Raw genomic sequence first — 19510 nt, forward strand, 5'->3', positions numbered from 1 at the left:
ATTCTGTGTAAAGGGTTCTCTTTCAACATTGTTTTTGAAATCTATGTCATGATACATTTGGATGTACTTAATTCATTTTAATAGTTGTTTGGTATTCAATTTTATGAGTACCTTGTTTCTATTATTCTCCTACACTACTGATGAACATTTAGATTGTTTCCCTTTTTTTTTTTCTTTTTTTGCTTCATAACAATGCAACAATTAACATTTGTTTCTATTTCTCCTGGGGATACGAAGATTTCTTTAGGAAGTATATCTAGAAGAGCTAATGCTGGCTGTGGGTATGCTTATCTTAATTTTTATTAAGTATTGTTAAATTCTTCCTTAGAGTGGTTGCACCAATTTATACTGCTGTCTGCAGTGACTATGAACCCCTGTTTTCCCACAGCCTTGCCAACACTTGGTCAAACTTTTGATTTTTGCCAATCTAACAGTTGTGAAGTGGAATCTAAATATTTGGCATTTCCTTCTGTGAGGTTTGAAAATCGTTATGTTTATTGGCCATTCTGGTTTTCTCTTCCCTGAGTCGCCTATTTATATTTTTGGCCTATCTCTCTAGGGGTTTATCTTTTTCTAAAAAGTTTTAGTTCTTTTTACATTGTGGATACAAAAACTTTTTACTTTTATTAATTATTTTGTAGAACAGAAGCTCTGAATTGTAATCTAGTTAGATTTACTAAACTTTTGAAAATGAATTGTGCTTTTTGTATCTTGTCTAAGAAATAGTTTCCCAACTCAAGGTCATAATGATATTTCTTCTAATACTTTAGTTTTTTTTTAGAAGTGCATGTGTGCATATGTTAACATTTTAGGTCTTTAATCCATCTGTAATTTATTTTGTGTTTGTGTGAAGTCTGGGAACCTACTTTTTATTTCCCATGTTGATAACCAGTTGTCCTGCTGTTACTAGAGTTGTGCGGTCTTTCCCAGTGATTTAAAATGCCATCTTTTTTATGTTTTAACTTGTTTTTTATATATGGGTCTGTTGGGGGCTCAGTTGTTTTCTAGTGATCTTATTTTTCTGCATTGGTGTGACAAAACTTGGTATCTGGTAGAGTAAGCACTTTTTCCATGTTAACTTTTTTTCCCAGAACTTTCCTGAGTTTGGAAACTTATTTTTCTACATAGATCTGGAATCACTTTATCTAGTTTAAAAAATCCTGTTGAGATTATGATCATGGTCACAATGAATTTGTAGATTAATTCATAATCTATATCATTGTATAAGCAGGGAGGTTTGTCTGTTTTGTTCACTTCTGCGTCCTTGGCACTTAACAATACCCAGCACACAGTAAGTGCTTCATATAGATTTATTGAATTTAACGTGGCATACCTATTTATTCAGATCTCTATCTATCTTTTATTTTTTAAGTGTTTTAATTAGCTATTGATGATGTTTGGGGATGTTATTAATTTTCAAATGTCGATTTTGTGTTTAGCAACATTGTTCAACTTTCACTTTAGTCTGAATAGTTTGTAGTCTGTCTTGGGTCTTCTGAATCATCAGTGCTGATTTGAAGTTCATCTAATCTCTCACCCTAGCCCACCTAATATGTTCTCTGTTTAAATTTTAGACAGGGGAGAGAGTAGGAGAAAGAAGAGGAAGAAAGTCCGGGAGGTCCGATAAGCCATAAACCCAATGATTAGCTTTAAAATAATCTAATTTGGCCTAATATTATATGATTTAGATTTATGCTGTTAGGTGGGATAGAGCAATTCTTATGAAGTCTTCTTCGTCCCACATATGTGTTAGTAGTGTTAGGTGATGAAGTTTTAGGAAACAGGAAGAAAAATGAAATTGAGGCCCAGAGACTTGAAATAACTCGCTATGGTCACAAAGCTAGTGGCAGAATTGTAAAATGCTGGCAAACTCGTGCAGTGAGCTCTGCCTCTGAAATTTTAAGTTAAATATTTTAGTCTTTGACTACAACCCTTTCTTACTTTAGCTCTTTCAGTCATTTATTCTGATGTTGATCGGTCGTTCTCCCTCCTTGAGACCTCCAGGCCTGTGTCTTGTCCAGGCAGCCACTTCCCCCGTTTGTTCAGCCTGCTTCTCAGGGTCCATGACTTTAAACATTCTCTTCACCGGTACTTTCAACTGACTCTATCTGCTTGTCCTACCTCCTTAGCCACCCTCCACAATTCCAGCCTGTTGTCTCGTTAGAAGCATCCTCTGCTTTCATGCACACACTGCTAGGAATCCCCCGCTGCCCTGGAGTTTGGGACCATGTCACATTCCTGGCCTTCCCTTGTCCACCGGGCCCCTCCCACTGCTTAGCACACCTAGTTTATACCCTCTCTCACTCCAGATTTTGGATGCTTTCCTCGAGCCTTTACCAGGACCTCCCTCATGGTTCACAGAAAATGGTTTGGCTTGTCTTTTTCCAGAGAAAATAGAGACCCCTGGACTGCAACTTCCTGAACTCCTTTCTTGCTTCCTGGGAACTCACCTGCATCCAGTTCCTCCCTCTCAGCAGCAAGCTCTGTTCTCTTTGTCCTCATGGTCCCGTTTCCTCCTGCCTGGGAGACCTGCTCCCTCATATACTCCACGCCTGCTGGCATCTCCGGCCTCTCCCTCTTCTGGCTTATTTCTCCCACCTAAAAAGAGAATGCACCACAAAAACTGTCTCTCTAATTTGCATCGCTTTTTAGTCACCCCACCCTTTAATTAAAGCTTCTTTAAGAGCTCTTCTACTTTCCTTATCTCTTCTACACCTCCCTTTAAGTTTAGCATTGCAGTCCAAGTGATTTTCCTGCTAATCCACTACAGCTGCCGAGGTGGTCAGTGACCTCTTGGTTGCACACTTGGTGGATCTGGTTTAGCCCTGATTTTTCTTGACTTTTGGGTGTTTGAACTTGTTTGCCTTTTGAAAGGAACCACTCACTCCTCCCCTGCCTTCTTGGGCACCATTCTTTCCTCGCTTTCCTCCTGCCTTTCAGACTACCCTTTCTCACTTTCACCAGCATCACTTTCTTCATTTAGCCCTTGCATATTGGCATTTCCAAGGATGGCATCTAACCCTCTTGTCTTCTTTCTCTGAAAGCTGCTCTTCCCTATCATTGTCATATGTATCTTTGTTTAACCGCCATCTCTGGGCTTGTGAACTCCAAAGCAGTCTCTCTCCAGAGCCGAGGGTCTGCCCCTTCGCCTCTGACCTTTTTCTAGTCAAACATCTCATAGGTACTCCATGCTCAGTGTGTCCAGACTGACAGAGTTGTCTTTCTCAGAGCTGTCCTTTGTCTGGAATTCTGGAGACCTAGACATTCTTTGGATTTTGCTTTTATCCCATAACTGGCTGGTGAAAAAGTGTTGTTGTCCGGGGCTCCCAAATAGCTTTGAAATCCATCCTGTCCTCTCCATCCCTGCCGTTATTGTCTGAGTGGTCATCCCACAAAAGGACTAGCCCATCTCCTTTTTCTCACCTGGTTTACTTCCTTCACATTTGCTGCATTCAGCCCCACCCAGTCTGCATGCTGTACCCAGAGTGATCTTTCAAAATGCACATATCTGCTCTGATGTCTCTCCCTTTATTTCAGGATGAAGTCCAAACTCTTTTGTATGTGATTACAAGGCCCTTCATGATCTGGCCCATGTCACATTTTGAACCCTCACCCTTAAATCCACCAGCTCTGTGCTCCAGGCATAGCAAACCATTTCTCCCTGGAACACATCGTGGTTTCATGTCTTCATACTTGTTTTCTTTGTCTGGGATGTCCTGCTTCTATCTCTACTCCTTTTTGACTTGTTGCATTTCCTATGGTCAGCATATCCATCCATCCATCCATCCATCCATCCATCCATCATTTTTCTGACAAATATTTGCTGAGCAGCTACTATATGCTAGGTTTGCTGCTCTTCTTATGTGACTGGCCTTGGCCACACCCTCCACCCCAGAAGAACTATCTTTTCCTCCTTGTGATAGCATTGGACCATTACTGGACTCTATTGTGCAATTTATTTGCATATAAGTTCCCTAACTATGTTGGTAGACTCCTTAAGGGGTAGAGCATGTCTTCGTTCACTTTGTAGCCTGAGCGCCAGCACAGAGCCTGACATATGGTAGAATCATGTTTGCTGACTGAGGAGATCTGGTTCCATGAACCCTGTTGATTTCTAGTGGTGACCAATGCAGGTACAGAGGTGATGGTCCTTAGAAGGAAGGCCTAGTTTATTTTATATTTTATTTTATTTATTTTATTATTTTATTTATTTTATTTTATTTATTTTTTATTTTATTTTATTTTATTTATTTTAATTTTTTTTCTGAGAGGAAGTAGATCTAATTCAAGTCTAAGGTGTAAATCTCACATCAGGAGAGCCTCACGTTCTAGCAGGTCTTCATGCAGACCCTCTCCTTTTTCCCTCCACCATCGGGCAGGAATAGAGAGGACAATCATGTTAGAAAAATTAAAAGGATGCCATATACTTCTGTAGAGAGATTTCAGGTGACCTCCAGGATTGTTAAAAGTGCCTTTGGTACTGGTTTATTTGATCCCTTTTTGAGGCAAGTAAGTGGGGGAAAGAGGAACAGAGGCACTGAGACCATGAAGGAGAAGGATTCTAAGAGAGGTGACATGAATTTGGCATTAGTATTTGGAGAGAGGTTTTTGAGCTAAAGTGTCCAATCATTTTCACATTCCTAAGATGTGAACTCTAAACTTATAGTAGAAACTATAAAAATGTAATGTGAGAAGCACACAGATGAGTCAGCCTTCAATACCAAATGATAAAAAGTGGGAAAGGAGACTTGGGACTAATAAGTAGACAAACCAAAGAAGCAGCAAGACCTGATGCTGCCATAACATGTGACCATGTGAAAAGTTGCCAGGGTCTGAGTCGCACCCTGAAGTGTGCTGGAAACATGCTCTCTTCTATCAGCTGAAAGAATGTACAATGTGGACATGTTGTTTTGGCCATTGGAAACAAACATTTTTATAATCCTATTTGAGAGTAAAATTTTTCATGACAAAGAGTAATGAATGACCTCTTCTGCTTTCATTGCTTCCGGGGACTTCCATGATAGGTAGAAAATACACGAAGCCTAGGATGGCAGACATAGCCATCCGTCCACTGGTGCTCTGAGGTTAGATTGATGTGTAATATGACCAGAACATCAGTGACTATGTATTAATATTTATTGACCCTTTCAACAGTAATCGTGGGCATGCCCAGGGCCAACCACCAGGGACCCAGAAAGTAATAGGGGAGAAAGAGCCTCCCTCCCTTCCTGGAGCTGCCCTCCGTCTTTCCAGAGTAGCTAGCTCCAGCATTGGGTGTGGACTCCAGCCTCTTGGGAGAAAGTGCCAATCTGAAGTTGAAGCATCTACTTCACTTTGATGCCTGCTTCCTTCCACTTTCCTTTCCAGAAGTGCTTTCTTTATAGGTGAAAATAATCAGGTGGAACAATAGCATTGTCTTTCACTTACCTCCATTGACCTGGGGCAAATTCCTGTTTATCCTTCAGTCATTAATCCAAGTTGAATATTTCCTCTGGACTTTTATAAAGACTGGGAACCTCTGAGATGTACTCTCTCCCCACCCCACAGTTGCCTCTTTCACAGGCTGCATTTTTAACCATTTCTTGTTTTCTTTTCAGAAAGTAAAAGGGGCATCTGGTGGAGCTTTACCAAAAAGAAGAAATTCCAAGATATTTTTAGGTAATGTACATAGTTTTCAGTAGCGTACCCAGATTCTATGTGTGTGTGTGTGTGTGTGTGTACGTGCGTGCGCACACACACACTCGAGTGTGCATGGGTGTGTTTTGGAGTAATAGGTTTGTTTATTGCTCTATGATTTAAGGATGATCGCAACCAATTTAACTTGAGATATTCTGCCTCTATTTTGTGTTTACCTAGTTGTGAAGGATGTTTTTAGCCCTCTTAGTTGGGTTAGTGTTTTGAAGCAATTATACTTACAGTGACTGGAGAGTAATTGCAATTCTGCTTCTGTCTCTTTTTTCACTACCTTTAAAGAAGAGATAGGTTTTCCATTTTTATTTTTTTAATGTTAGCCAAACTACAGGCTTTATTCAGATTTCACCATTTTTTTTCACTAATGTCTTTTTTTGCTTTAGAATCCCATGTTGCATTTAGTAGTTTTGATTCTTTAATCTTGTCTAATCTATGATAGTTCCTCACTCTTTTTTTTTTTTGCCTTTAACAATTGTGACACTTTTAAAGAGTACTGGCCAGTTATTTTATAGAATATACCTCAATTTGGGTTGGTGTGATCTTTCCTCATAATAAGTCTGAAGTTTTGCATTTTCAGCAAGAATACCACAGAGTGGTGGGCCCTCCTCAGTGTATGATGTCAGGGGGCATTATGATGCTGTGTCTTCATAATGGTGATGTTAACCTTGATCACTTGTTAGGGGGTGTCTGCTGGGTTTCTTCACTGTAAAGTTACAGTTCGGTTAATAAATGTCTTGGAAGTGATACTATGCTAATACCTTATTTCTCCTCAAAATTTTGTCTGCTAATTTTATTATCCGTCAGTGGATCTTGCCTGCAGTGTTTACACTGTGGTGTTTGAGTAGCAGTGATTTTCTGTCTCCCTCATTCAGAAGAGCTAGTTTTGCTTATGCAAATGAGTACTGGTTTCTGCATCGTGTTATCATGATCATATGTCATATTAAGCTTCTGATATGGTTTTCCCAGGAGAAAAAGTAGTTGTATAATGTTTGACCAAGCACCTTTAAATCCCTAAATGCCTGGGATTATTGTTTGAAGGGAATTTCAAAATTGTTTGCATATTACGATTTCACTGTGGTAAAAATCTGTACACATATATGTATATATATATATCTGCATGCATATCTATTATGTATGAACATGTACGTATATATGACTGAGAGTCTGGTAGAATATGCTTCAAATCTTTAATAAGTAGTTCTTTCCTGGTGATGGAATTGAGGTGATTTTTCTTTTCTTTTTTTTGCATATCCGTTTTTAATTTTTTCCATAATAAACATATGCTACTGTTATAATAAAAAGGCATATTCATTATTTGAAAAGTGAAGCCATTGGAAACAGTCATGGAGCTCAGGTGGCTTCCTGCTTTGATTCTCCACCTTGTCCTTTAACCTTTGTTAACCTTTTCCTCAAAAGACTTTGAGGTATGATTTCTCTAGTGATTATTATGGTGATAGACGATGTTGTCATGTAACTGTTTTAAGAAATTAATCCAGAGGTAAGCACTGAGTCTCCGTGCTTCACGCTGTGTGAGTGGACCCCCTCCATTGCTCCCTGGGAGCACTAATCCACCATTTTGTTTCAGCAGGACGTTTTCTACAGGCTGCTCTCAGTGTTCGCTGAACATGACATATCTCAGAAAACTACAGGATGTGCCTAAAACTCACAGCCTAGCAAACATGTCGTATTTAGACTGTACTAGTTTTTGAAAAAATTAAATTTGAACCTCATTAGCACTCTGGGGCGTGCCTCAGTCCATTTCTCTCTATTGTGTTATACCCAGATGCTTCATGAGTTTATATTAGTTTCTTGATGAATTCATATTAGTTGCTTCATCCCAGTAAGAATTTGGTTTTGCAAATTGTGATTTATAGGCCCCTCGACTGACGCTTCATATCTCCCAGTAGTGGGTACTTTTCTTCTGTCAACCTCATCACAGCTGCTTTCAAGTTGATGTGGCCTGTTAATTAACTTCGGTGGAGGACTGTATGAAAACATTAGGCTTATATGACAGAAAACTTAAAATATTGGTGGCCTTAAATAAGATAGATGTTTATTTCTCCTGTAGAGGACGTGGGGAAGGAGCAAGTCCAGGCTGATGGGATGGCCTCATGTTCTGTCAGGATGTAGACTCTTCCCATGTTTCTGCTTCACCCTCTATCCTGGCTTGCAATGATTGGCTCAACAGTCACATTGAAATCATGGAATTATTCAGTTATGAGCTCCAGTATTCATTTCATAAGTGAAACGGAGGCCATTTGCTGGTGCTGAATGGCTTACCCAAGTCTCCTGAGCACCATGCTGCCCTCAACAGCCAAGTCAGCATCCAAGTCATCACTTGGCGACTTGTGATTTCTGACTTCATGGTCCAGAATGGCTGCTGGAACTCCACTTATCACACCCCAGTTCTGGGAAGCAGGGAAGATTAAAGGGGAGGACGCAATTTAATCTCCCAGTGGAGTCAGTTTCCTTTCGTCAGCCTTCTTACAGATCCTTGAGCACCACTTCAGTTTACATTTTTCTGGTCAGAACTTGGTCACATGGCCACACCATGTGCTACACAGGAGACTGGAAAGTAAATTCTGTTAACTGGCTTTATTGAATAAAGTCTGTTATTAAGGAAGAAGGGGAGAATGGATACCTGGAGGCAGCTATTAGCCTCTGCCACAGACTCTTTTTCTAAAAGGGACATTGGGATTGTCTCTTCATGCAGAGGAAGAGAACTCAGAACTCTCTTGCAGTCTTTTTTCGCTTCTTTAACTAGAAAGTACTTTTTCATTGCTATTGAAATGTAGTTCTGCTGCCCCTTCTTTCCTTTCATAAAACAGATGTAGCTGACTAATGCTTTCTCCCAGATAGTAGCCCCTCGCCCATTCACTTGATGATGTGTGAATAATTTCTCTTCCATTGGCTCAACAGTCACATTGAAACCATTGAATCATTCAGTTATGACCTTCAATATTGATTTCATAAGGGAAACTGAGGCCATTAGCTTGTTCTGAATGGCTTACCCAAGTCTCCTGGGCACCATCTGCCCTCGACAATTAAGTCACTCTTTTTCCCACTTACCTTGATGTTCATTCTAGTGCAGTCACAGTTAAGGATCTTTCCCTTTAGTTTTTCCTGATAATTTTATTATCAATATGACAGTTATGGGTAACTTTTGAATCATTTAAATTTTATACTTCTTTTTGCATTTAGAACTTAAAAGTATTTTTTGAATATATAACACATGGACAAAGCTTAAAATGGCAAAGTTGTAAGAGTCTTTCTAATGAAAAGTAAGTTTCTTTTTCTCCCTTCCCTGTCTTCCAGCTCCTCAATTAGTTTCCTCTGAGACTAATACATCCTTATATATCTCGTATGTTTTTCCAAGGATAGTCTTTACATATACCATGTTTTTAGATGTTTTTCTGTAGGCAGTGGTGAGCCATTAACACTCTGGTTCTCAAACTGTGCTCTAAGGCACCCAGGGGTGCTGCAGGCACACCTTGGGGAATTTTAAGTCTTCAAGGGAACACAGTGATGCTTAAACATTGCATGAACTATTAGCTCATATAGTTTTACTATTAGAGTATCCTATATTACTTTCAATAATTTCCTCTCTTTGTGAAGCTGTTTTTTTTTTGGTGGTTTCTATGGTAAAAGGCAAGAACCATGTAAAAATAAATGTGGAACAGGAAAAAGGGAGGCAATGTCCAGTTTGACTCAAAGAGAAGTTGTATAGAGCCCAACAGGTGCACACATTCCATTAGTAAGGAATTGTGGTTATTTAAGAATGAAATAAAATGTATGTTTCTTTCAATTTAGGTGTATTATTTTATTTTATTTTTTAAATGGTTCCTAAGTAGTCAGGACATAAATACTTAAGCCGTTGGGACCTAAGTACTAAATAAACAGAACTGCTAGGCATCCCTTTTGGGTTCCAGCTGCTTTGTAGAAATCGCTGGGATACTGCAGGGTGCTGAGACCCACGACCGTGTGGGCAGCTCTGTGTGACTGTTTCAAGCTAGAAAGGGACACTCTTAGGTTGTCTTTTAGAAAGATAACTTACAACTTGACAGATTGTGAAATTTGGGAATCAGCTGTTATGAAATGTATTATTTTATGAGAGAGAAGGCGAGAAGAGGGGATGTAAGGGAGTTTAGGATCTTCAAGGAAATACTCCAGGACTTCTGACGTGATTCTGGCCTAATCTCATATATTTTTTACAATAAAGCTATGAATGTGTGTAGATGTATAAATAACTACTAATGCATCTCAAAAACATATATCATATCTTTAATATGTCATAAAAACAATGTTAAATAGCCATATTTTTATTAAGTACTCCTACCCCCAGTGTTCATAAATCAGAGTGAATGAGTTAGGGTCTTGTGTGTCTGAAGAGAGACCTCAGCCTCAGACAGCTTAAATTCCACTCTTTTGGCTTTAGCCCTGGCATTTGTGCTAGATGGGAAATAGGTTGAAAACAGAACAGTTGTGGAAAGTTCCAGGAACGGATCTGGGTGGAAATCTCTCCTGTGCCTATAATGAACAGCGGTTCCAGCGAACTCCATTTTGCCCTTCATTCTGAAGCAGGTCGTGGAACAGGGTCTGGGCTCAAGGGGTGTTCCTCCCGTATCTTCTTTCGAGGGTAATGGTTGGTCAGATTTCACAGCGTTGAAACAGCCAGACTGCTCACCTCCAGCACACAAATTAAGGTCAACATGATCAGGCCAAGAGAATTCTGAAGTGGGCAGCAGAGCCCTGGCTTTCCTCAGCCCTCCATTCCTCCACTGTGCTGCTTCGTAGGTTAGGAAAGTTTGCTGCTTGGAACTGGGTGTGGTCCAGCCACGTCTCCCAGGAATCTGAGAGGATCATTGAAGTAGAGTTGGGGAAGAAATATTTAAAAAAATTTTTTTTTTTTAAACTTAAAGAAGGAGCTCATCCAGTCACAATGGAGAGTGACCGATGGGAAAAGTTGGGGTTCCCAGTCCTAGCAGTCCCTAGTGTGTGGTTACTTTGTAAGTTCCTCAACTAGACATTTTGAGGTGGTGAGATTCTAATTAGAGAAATTTGGGAATTATAGATTTATACTTAGGATTGTGGGGTCATATATATGTTCTGGAGAAAACTTAGATTTGTCCCTTAAAACCAGAGTATAGATTACCTCTGCCGACTTTCCCTAATTTAGATTAAGATATTTGGGAAAGATGAAGGTCCCCTTCCATTCCATTGAGTTAAAAATAAAAGTAAACCATAAACTAAGTGTAAAGAAGCCCAATGAGGTTCTGCTTTTTTTTGCACGATAGCAGTCTTACTTCTTTTAAAACACTGTCAGTTACTAATTAAAAAAAATCCGAAACCATAACGACCCTTTTGATGCTCTTGCTTTGCTACTGTCCTTAACACATTGGGTTTTTAACATTCTGAAGTCTCCTTTCACAGACATTTGCTGAGTTTGTGGTATGTGCTGGGTACTGTAAAGGGGCTGGGGATATAGAAAGTGAGTAACTAACCGCTTCCTGCTCTTAGAGTTTACAATGAAGAAGCATTCGAAGGTCATATCTTCTCCACATTCAGATCACATAGCAGAGCCTCATGTCATATCATGGTCTTCCTGAAACTTGCTTCAGGATTGTCTTGGAGCTGGGGCAGCCGCAGGCATAGGAAGGCCCTTTTGATTGTGTTGTGAGGAGTGCGGAGAAGATGATGATGATGTTGGTGGTGGTATTGGCAGCTACTGTCTGTGGATCCCCTAACATCTGCCTGGTCTGATACTAGGTGCCTTAAAACCTTATCTTGTTTAATCCTCTCAATAATCTTGTGGGGCTAGACGATATTATCCACAGTATGAAAGTGAACTTCAAAAGAACTTGGCCGGTGTTACATAGCTTGTAAGTGTTAGAGTGGGATTTTTTTTGGACTTAGGTTGTTGTTGTTTTTGGCTAGGTAAGATTTGAATTAGTATTACATGAGTATATTTTGTTTGTGGAAAAGAGACACCTAGATAATATGTTGTATAAGCTGAATCTATACATGAAATCAAAAAATTTGTACTTTGCTTACTTAAAATTGTTATATACAATATAATAAAGAAAAATTTAAGAATAGAGAAAAGTTCACTCACTCACTATTTTCATTTGTTCGGATTTCCTTCCAGTTCTTGTCTATGAGCATAAATTCTACGAAGTTGTCTTTAGGTGAATTTTGTATTTTTAGCATTAACATAGCATAAATATTTCCATGTTTCTAGATAGCCAAATAAATATAATTTAAATAATATTCTATTGACTTTAACAGCATTTTCATTGAACATTTAGGTTCTATTTTTTTTCATTATAGATATCAGGGCATTTAAATTTTTATGACATGTAAAGTATCTGTCTGTCTGAATCATTTCCTTTAAGTAAATGCCTTCAGTTGCTTTTTAAACTCTTAGAATCTCCTTTATCATTGTCTTTTGTCAAACAAACCACTTATAGCTATCTAAGAATGGTTTTGTTTCTATATTTTTGCATTTCTGATTCTTATTATTTAGAGTCTTTTGTTGAAATGTTTAGATGTGTTTTAGCCATATCTCATTTTCCACTTAAAACTGCCTTCCTTTGAGAATTCAAGAGCAGAGCTATACACAGAAAGATACTAGATTTTTGGTTGAGGGCAAATAACAAGGCGGTAACAAAATCTGATCCTTTGGTTTTCAGCTGGCTGCTTCATCTAGTAAAATATCTTTCTCCTATCTACAGAGCTCATGTTCGTGTATCTGTTTATGTGTGGGTTTGTGTGTGAGAGTGGAATATGGTTTAGTACCTCTTTGTCACCATAGTTCCAAACATCTAAATATACAAACATGATCTGGGATGCTGGCATCATGTGAACATGAGGCTGAAATGTCCATGTAAATATTATGACAAGATATTTGCTTGAGCCTCCACCTAACCTTTACCAGAGATTAGCCGAGCAAAGAGGCAATGCCTTGATAGATAATGTCCCAGAGGACCTCATCTTTCTTACTGAAAATTCTTCACAGACTGAGGACAACTGGACATTTATATTACCTGGTTTCACACCTTCTGGTTTACTATGCAATATCTCAAATAGCCTTTGGAGGGGGAGGAGGAGTGAGAGGGGAGAGAGAGAAAAAAAAGGAAATTGAAGTTTTATTCTTAAATAATAGCTACCATTATTGACTGCTTATTCTGTGCCAGGTCTCTTGTCTACAGTTTCTTATTGATTCTGCATATAAAGTGTGGGAGATAAGTGTTACTATCTCCATTGTACAAATGAGGGAACTAAAGCTTAGAGAGTGTGACTTGCCCAAAGTAACATTAAGTTTGAGCCAGAACTGAACCTAGGTTTGTCTACTCTCAAACTCATGCACTTTCTTCCATATTACAGTGTTGTGAAAAACATTCCAACCCATTCTTGGCTAGGTACCTAGCCAACCATAATGAATAGTTTGGTGCCTTAAACGTTGAATATACAGCACATACATATTTCTATTTTAACTGTAAAGCTGTGTGATATGACTCAGTCTTCTTTATATGTCTGTCACTTATAAATAAGTATTCATAACTTAGGAAAGGCAGAAAGGCCTTTGCTCCCGATTTGGGGCAGGTGGGTGGTCGTGTCAGAGGAGAAAGTCTTGTAAATGTTACACCCTTGGTTTGTCATCCCTGTGGACTTCTTGCTTTCCCAGTGAGTGCTGCCTTAGTGTGTGGAATGTTCTTTCTTCATGTCTTGTTCTTTGTTTTTGTTTTCTCCTCAGATCTAGATACTGATGACGATTTAAATAGCGACGAGTATGAATATGAAGATGAAGCCAAACTTGTTATATTCCCAGACCACTATGAAATAGCACTACCAAATATTGAGGAGTTACCTGCCCTGGTCAGTGAGTGTGCACGGCTGCTAGCTAGATGCGCGTGACTCTCTGTGTCAGGTGTGTGTGCGTGTGTGGTGTGTGTGCACTGGGGGGTGGGGCGGGGAAGGCGGGTTGAATGAAAGAAGAGGAGAAGAATGAGCTCGAACATAAGCATATCGCTTCTTCTCTGTGAAAGGGCTTGCAGGGTTGCATCTCAGTAGCGTTAGGCCAGTTACCCTCCGCTCCCTATTACTGCCGGTGCTGTTTGGGCTTCTGTGCTCCTAGGCTGTCCTCCTCCAGGCGGGCTGGCTTCTTGCTGCCTGTGACTCACCATCCGTTGCTTAGATTTTCATACTGTGCCCCTGAGGTGTGGAGGGGCCGTTGCAGAGGGGCTGTTTTCTGATCAGAGGAGTGACTATTTTTATGTCTTCTGCGTGTTGGCCTTACACGGAGGATTTTGTTTGGGGAAAAAATAAGAGTCCCATTGCTGAAACAACACAGCAACACATTATAAAATAACCAAATGTTTACAAATCGGGGGTCTGCAGGAACTCTGGTAATGCAAACCTACTTTTCAGTTTTGTTCCTCATGAGGTCTAAGACTCTTTTCTAGGTTTTAGAATTTAGTTCATTTTTGTGGAGTGACTGTCATCTTCCCAAACAACTTGAAGCTGGGGATGGCAGTGGTGGTGGGAAGCAGCCGAGTTCTATTTCACTTCAACTCTCGAATCTCGGAAATGGGCTCAGAGTTCCTCCGGGGACCCTAACCATTTTTCCCATTCTTTCCTCATTTCCTGTATTGTGTCTGCCACTCCACCCTCCTTTCGTTTACTCTCTTCCATTTCTTACCCTTTTTCCAGTGTATACACTCTGAGTTCTCAGAGCCTGGCCGCAGATGGCAGTGGAGTCAGGGGACAGGGTCGATTTGAATGTGGACATGCCAGTTCATTTTTTTTCCCTTCTCAAACTCTGCCAGAACCAAAGCCAAGTCTTTAGGTCCTAGAGTCTTCAGTACTTTGTGTGACTCTCTCTCAGCTACCTGCTCACTTGCCCTTGCCAAGAAGGAACATTTGCGTTTGGGGTCCCCAGGTCATTAGGGGCCAGGTTTCTACAGTTCAACCTCTCTTGCCCCTGACTTACTTTATCCCTAAATATAAGACCATAGAAGTGAAAATGTTCTGCATTTAGGTATTATAGCTTTTTCATCTAATTAGTAGGTATAACATATCTTTTTTAGTACTAAGTGCACACCTTCGGCAATGCATACAGAATTAAATTACCTCTGCTTTCTCCAATTCCCTGTTTGTTGACTCATATGGCTGTAACCAAGGATAAAAATATAGGAGTGGACGAAATGGTCTTGCCTCATCCCATTACCTGATACTATATACTAAAGCTTATGTCTCAGTAATACTGAGAGTTCTTATTGCCCTTGTTTAATATAACTCTTAGGTCTGCTGCTAGAAAAGAAGAAGCAGGTTGTGAATAAATGTCATGAGAAATGATTTTTCTCTTATTATAAAGAAAAAGTCTTTATGTGAAAAGCTAACAAAAAAGTTTTTAAATGCTTTTAATTTTTCCTGTATTTCAGAACATAATTTGAAGTGCAAATACTTTTATTTAAAAGTGCAATGACGTAGAAATCTGAATCCAGCAATATATATAATGGTTTTTAATAAAAAGTCTTTTAGAATTAAGAATTCTTTAAGAGTGAAAAAAAAAAGAATTATTTGGAAGGAGAGATTGAAGGAAAAGCCTGGATTTATCTGACGTTAATAGGTTTTATCTCTATAAAAAAAGGTAGTTACTATATTTTATTTCATGTTTTTTCCCCCTACATTTTGGTATTTCAAAATTCTTTTTTTAAAATTTTAAGTAACAAAAATTTTTATGCTCAAAATCATTCAACCAGGTGACTCTTCCTTCATCTCTTGAGCTTCTCAGCACAGAAAAAATTCAATTTCAGGTACATACTCTGTAGATTCTATCAAAAAGTTAAACCACCACTTAGCAATGCGGGGTTCACAGAGACATAGCATTTGGGGCCCAGCAGAGATCTTACAACCTGGAATCCAGTGCTTCATTTTAAACATCAGGAACTCAGGCAGTGGTGGTGTTTATAAGTGGTTGGCAACCGGCTTCCTGAGGGAAAAGTCCTGCTTTGTTTGCTAATTTCTGTGGCGTAAATGCCGCCACCATGCCTGGTTTCAGCATGATAGCACTGAATGCAGTGTTGGGAAGAGACACGCAGTAGCCTACCTTTATACAGAATCCCCACCATTTATATAACACAGATGTAAATAAGGGAGACATAGTAAAACAATTGCAAAGTGTTTTGAATATTTGTTACCTTTTAAAAATATATTTTATTCAATGATAGGTTTATAGAATTTAATTTTTAGTAATGGCTGTGTTTAACAACCATATTGTAGAATTTCTTAATATTTAACAATCAAATCTATGAATCAGTTTGAACCAGTTCTAGGACCCCATTGAACTTGAGGCCTACAGAGACTTAGGATGGAGCCAGGACTAGTAACAAGGGCTCTCGCTTCACTCCAGATAACAAATCCAGGGAAAGATAATTCACAGTTTACTAACAGGATGATGGATCCTGGCCTTCAGCTATGGTCCATAAAAGAGGCCGTTAGTGATTTTAGATGATATTCTGGAAACACTAGCTCAGTGTGTTTTAGTAGTCCAGAAGTTTAAGGAAATTTTATTGAGTGTCACGAGGAAGAATATTGAAAGAAAAGAATATCATATCCAAATCTTGGTCAAAATCATTGTGCATTGCAAATCAGAACTCTCAAAAAGGACCTAATGGGAGTGGAGAAAATTCAGATGAGGACCGGGAAGGGATTGAGGTTAGTCAGTGAAACAAGGGTATTATAATAACAGGCCAGACTAAAAAGATTTGGATGCTTAGTCAGAAGTGCTCAGGTGGCATAAATAACTCCATGAAATCAGGAAGGGGCTGGTGGTGAACTCAGCTCTGTTCTCTAGGTGTGGGCAGCCCTGGAAGGGGTAAGAGATGAGTTTTGATAGTTGAAAAGAGAGGGTAATTATGTAACAGTGCTTATTGGTGAGAGATGAATGGAAGTATCTCTTTTAAAGGGTTTTAAAATATATTTATGAGTGCCTGATCTGTAATGGGGTATAACTTTTCGAGGGTGGGGACCTCTTCCGTATTTCTGTTGGTGCCTGGACCAGTGTCGTCAGTTGGTAGTGTTCAGTATAACGTTGGAGTTTTAGCTGGGGAAGGATAAGATCTAATATTCACAGCAGATCACTGTAGCTTCTGGAAGAAAGCAGACTGAGGAGGATGCTGTGGGCCATCTGGGTGAGCTGTGATGGTGGTTGGAACTAGGTATGGTCGAAATTGAGAAGAGATAGGTTGCAAATAGGTTTTGGGTACAGGACTGATAGGAATGGCCAATGGGCCAGGTAGGGGTGGGATGGCGGCTGGGCGAAACTTCCTCTCTTGTCTCTTAATCAATTGTAGAGTCAATTGCCAGTGCTACCCAGGGGAAAATATTCTGCATGAAGTCCATCTAACTGTGCAAGATGTTGGTGATGTAAAATAAAAATTTTGTTTGAAAATTAAAAATAAAACAATCCAGTGGCTTTTATTATATCCAGAGTTGGGCATCTATCACCACTATCTCATTTTAGAATTATTTTGTTATTCCACAGCTATCACCTCCCAACTTCTCATCCCCCGCAGCCTCTGGCAATCACTAATCCATTTTCTAGCTCTATGGATTTGCCTATTCTACACATTCATATAAATGGAATCATACAGTACATTGTTCTTTGTGGCCGTAACATGTTTGAGTACGTCATTTATTTTTTATTGTTGAATAACTTTCTATTTTATGGATATATGACATTTTACTAACCCATTTATCATTCATTAATGGGCACTTGGGTTGTTTTTGACTATTGTAAGTAATACATCTATGAACATTTGTGTATAAGGTTTTGTGTGGACACATATTTTCATTTATCTTGGGTATATACTTAGGAGTGGAATTTCTGGGTCATATGGTAACTCTAATCATTTGAGAACCTGCCAAACTATTTTCCAAAGTGGCTGTGCCATTTTACATTCCTACTAGAATATGTTTGTAAAGACAGCTAGGAATAAGATAAAGGATTAAGCAAATAACAAATGTGGTGATAGGCATATGTCTAGGATCAGTTGGGTTTGGGGGAAAGCAGAGAATCTGCTCTCCCTTCCCCATGGTCAGTTGGTCCCAAGCTGGACATCACAGATTTGCTCATGACGTGGACTGGTCTGGCACAGACACACTTAGGCATGTCCCTGTCCAGGGTCACATTTGCACTAGATTAAGTAATGGAGCTGTGCTGCTTGCATTTCATTCAAGTGCCCTTGACCACATGCCATTGTGTGATGAGTTGAGGATATTGGATATCTGGGTGTGTATTTGTTAGGAGGAAAACACACCACTTGAGTAAATCCTAGGCATTCTGGTAGCTAATTTCACCCCTATAAATTGTTCACCTTATACCTTTCATTCTGCTTGCTAAGAGGTAGGAATTGTTAAATCTGATTCCTACATTTGGGCTTACAAACTAGATTTGGCTCCTTGCTACCTTGTGTCATTGTCAATACTGCAAATTCCAGACCAGTGAAAAAACCTTGATCCAGGGAGAAAGTGTTGGAGTCAGGAAACCAGGACCTTGTTTTTGTGATAACTGTACTATTTGAATTTTCTTGGCTTAAGCCGTATTTATTAATAAATTTTAAAATTCATTTTATAGAAGTTGCTGTTTTCTTAAACTCAATATGTTACATCTGGGTTTGTCTTACAGGTAACAATTGCTTGTGATGCAGTTCTTAGCTCAAAGTCTCCCTACAGAAAGCAGGACCCAGACACATGGGAAAGTGAGTTGCCAGTATCCAAGTATGCCAATAACCTCACTCAGTTGGACAACGGAGTTAGGATTCCTCCAAGGTGAGCATCAGATAGCGACACAGAACATTATCCCCCTAAACTGGCCAAAGGGATACTTAACTTTTCTACCTCTTCTCAGAATTAGCAGTTAGATATTTTCTTATCAGATAACTTAAAAAATAAGCTCAAAAAGTTTCTTAAAAATTATTTGTACCTTTGTAGTAGATGCTGAGCATGGCCAGCCCATCCCCCTTAGGCCATTCCCCACTAAGGCTTCCAGTTGAAAGCACCTGTAATGCTTTTTCTTGAGAGCTTGGTAGGACTGTACATGGGACAGTCAGAAACACAGCAGAGTTAATGCTCCCTCCTATCCTTCTGGAAGAACTCTCAACCAGTGACTGTGGTGTGGCTGGGTAAATACCCTACATCCCTACCCCTAAGGTAGGATACCTGTCTCCTGGAGTTCCCCAGCTGGACTGAGCCCCAGCTGCCCATGGTGCCTTCCTGCCCTTTCCAGTCTCGCTTTGCTGTGGTACGTCCTGAGAGCGCCTTCCAAACACCCTATTTGCATTCAGACCTTTCTTTCAGAGTCTGCTTCTTGGGGAACCCAACTTACAACAGTCTTTGGTTGTCACATTTTTTGCTGGAATGCTCTCTGGACTACATTAGCATCTCCTGTTAGAAGCCGGTGTGTTTACAGAGGCAGGTGCTAGAAGGAAAAAGCTGATGGATTAGGAATGTGTCCAGTCTTGTTGAATCCTGACTGTACTGCGTTCCCATTCCGTGTAGTGTTAGCGAAGGCACGTGACCTCAGCTTCTCCCGTTGGCAATGGGGGCCTGGTAACACTGATGCTGAAGGGTGTTTATTAGAATTAAGCAACAGAACTTCTGTAAGGTAATTGGTGCATATGCAACTTTTAACCTTCACTTAAGCTGATTTCCTTTCGACTTAATTTAGCTTTGCCGTGTAGTAGGTTTTTGTTTAAACTAGTTTTCCTAGGTGTGGTTAATACTTTCTAACTTTAGATGCTTATATACATGAGATCCT

The 19510-nt window shown here is 39.6% G+C and overlaps 1 protein-coding gene across 1 annotated transcript in view; it reads left to right on the top strand.

The window, feature by feature from the left end:
- Window positions 1-19510, top strand: part of USP13 (ubiquitin specific peptidase 13) — a 98568-nt gene that overhangs the window by 22423 nt on the left and 56635 nt on the right. The window contains exons 3-5 of the mRNA XM_016128008.2: window positions 5598-5658; window positions 13445-13566; window positions 18380-18522. Of these exons, the coding sequence (XP_015983494.1) occupies window positions 5598-5658; window positions 13445-13566; window positions 18380-18522 (326 nt within the window). The remainder of the gene's footprint in view (window positions 1-5597; window positions 5659-13444; window positions 13567-18379; window positions 18523-19510) is intronic.

The sequence above is a fragment of the Rousettus aegyptiacus genome, unplaced genomic scaffold, assembly GCF_014176215.1.
Source record: "Rousettus aegyptiacus isolate mRouAeg1 unplaced genomic scaffold, mRouAeg1.p scaffold_m13_p_4, whole genome shotgun sequence".
NCBI lineage: Eukaryota > Metazoa > Chordata > Mammalia > Chiroptera > Pteropodidae > Rousettus > Rousettus aegyptiacus.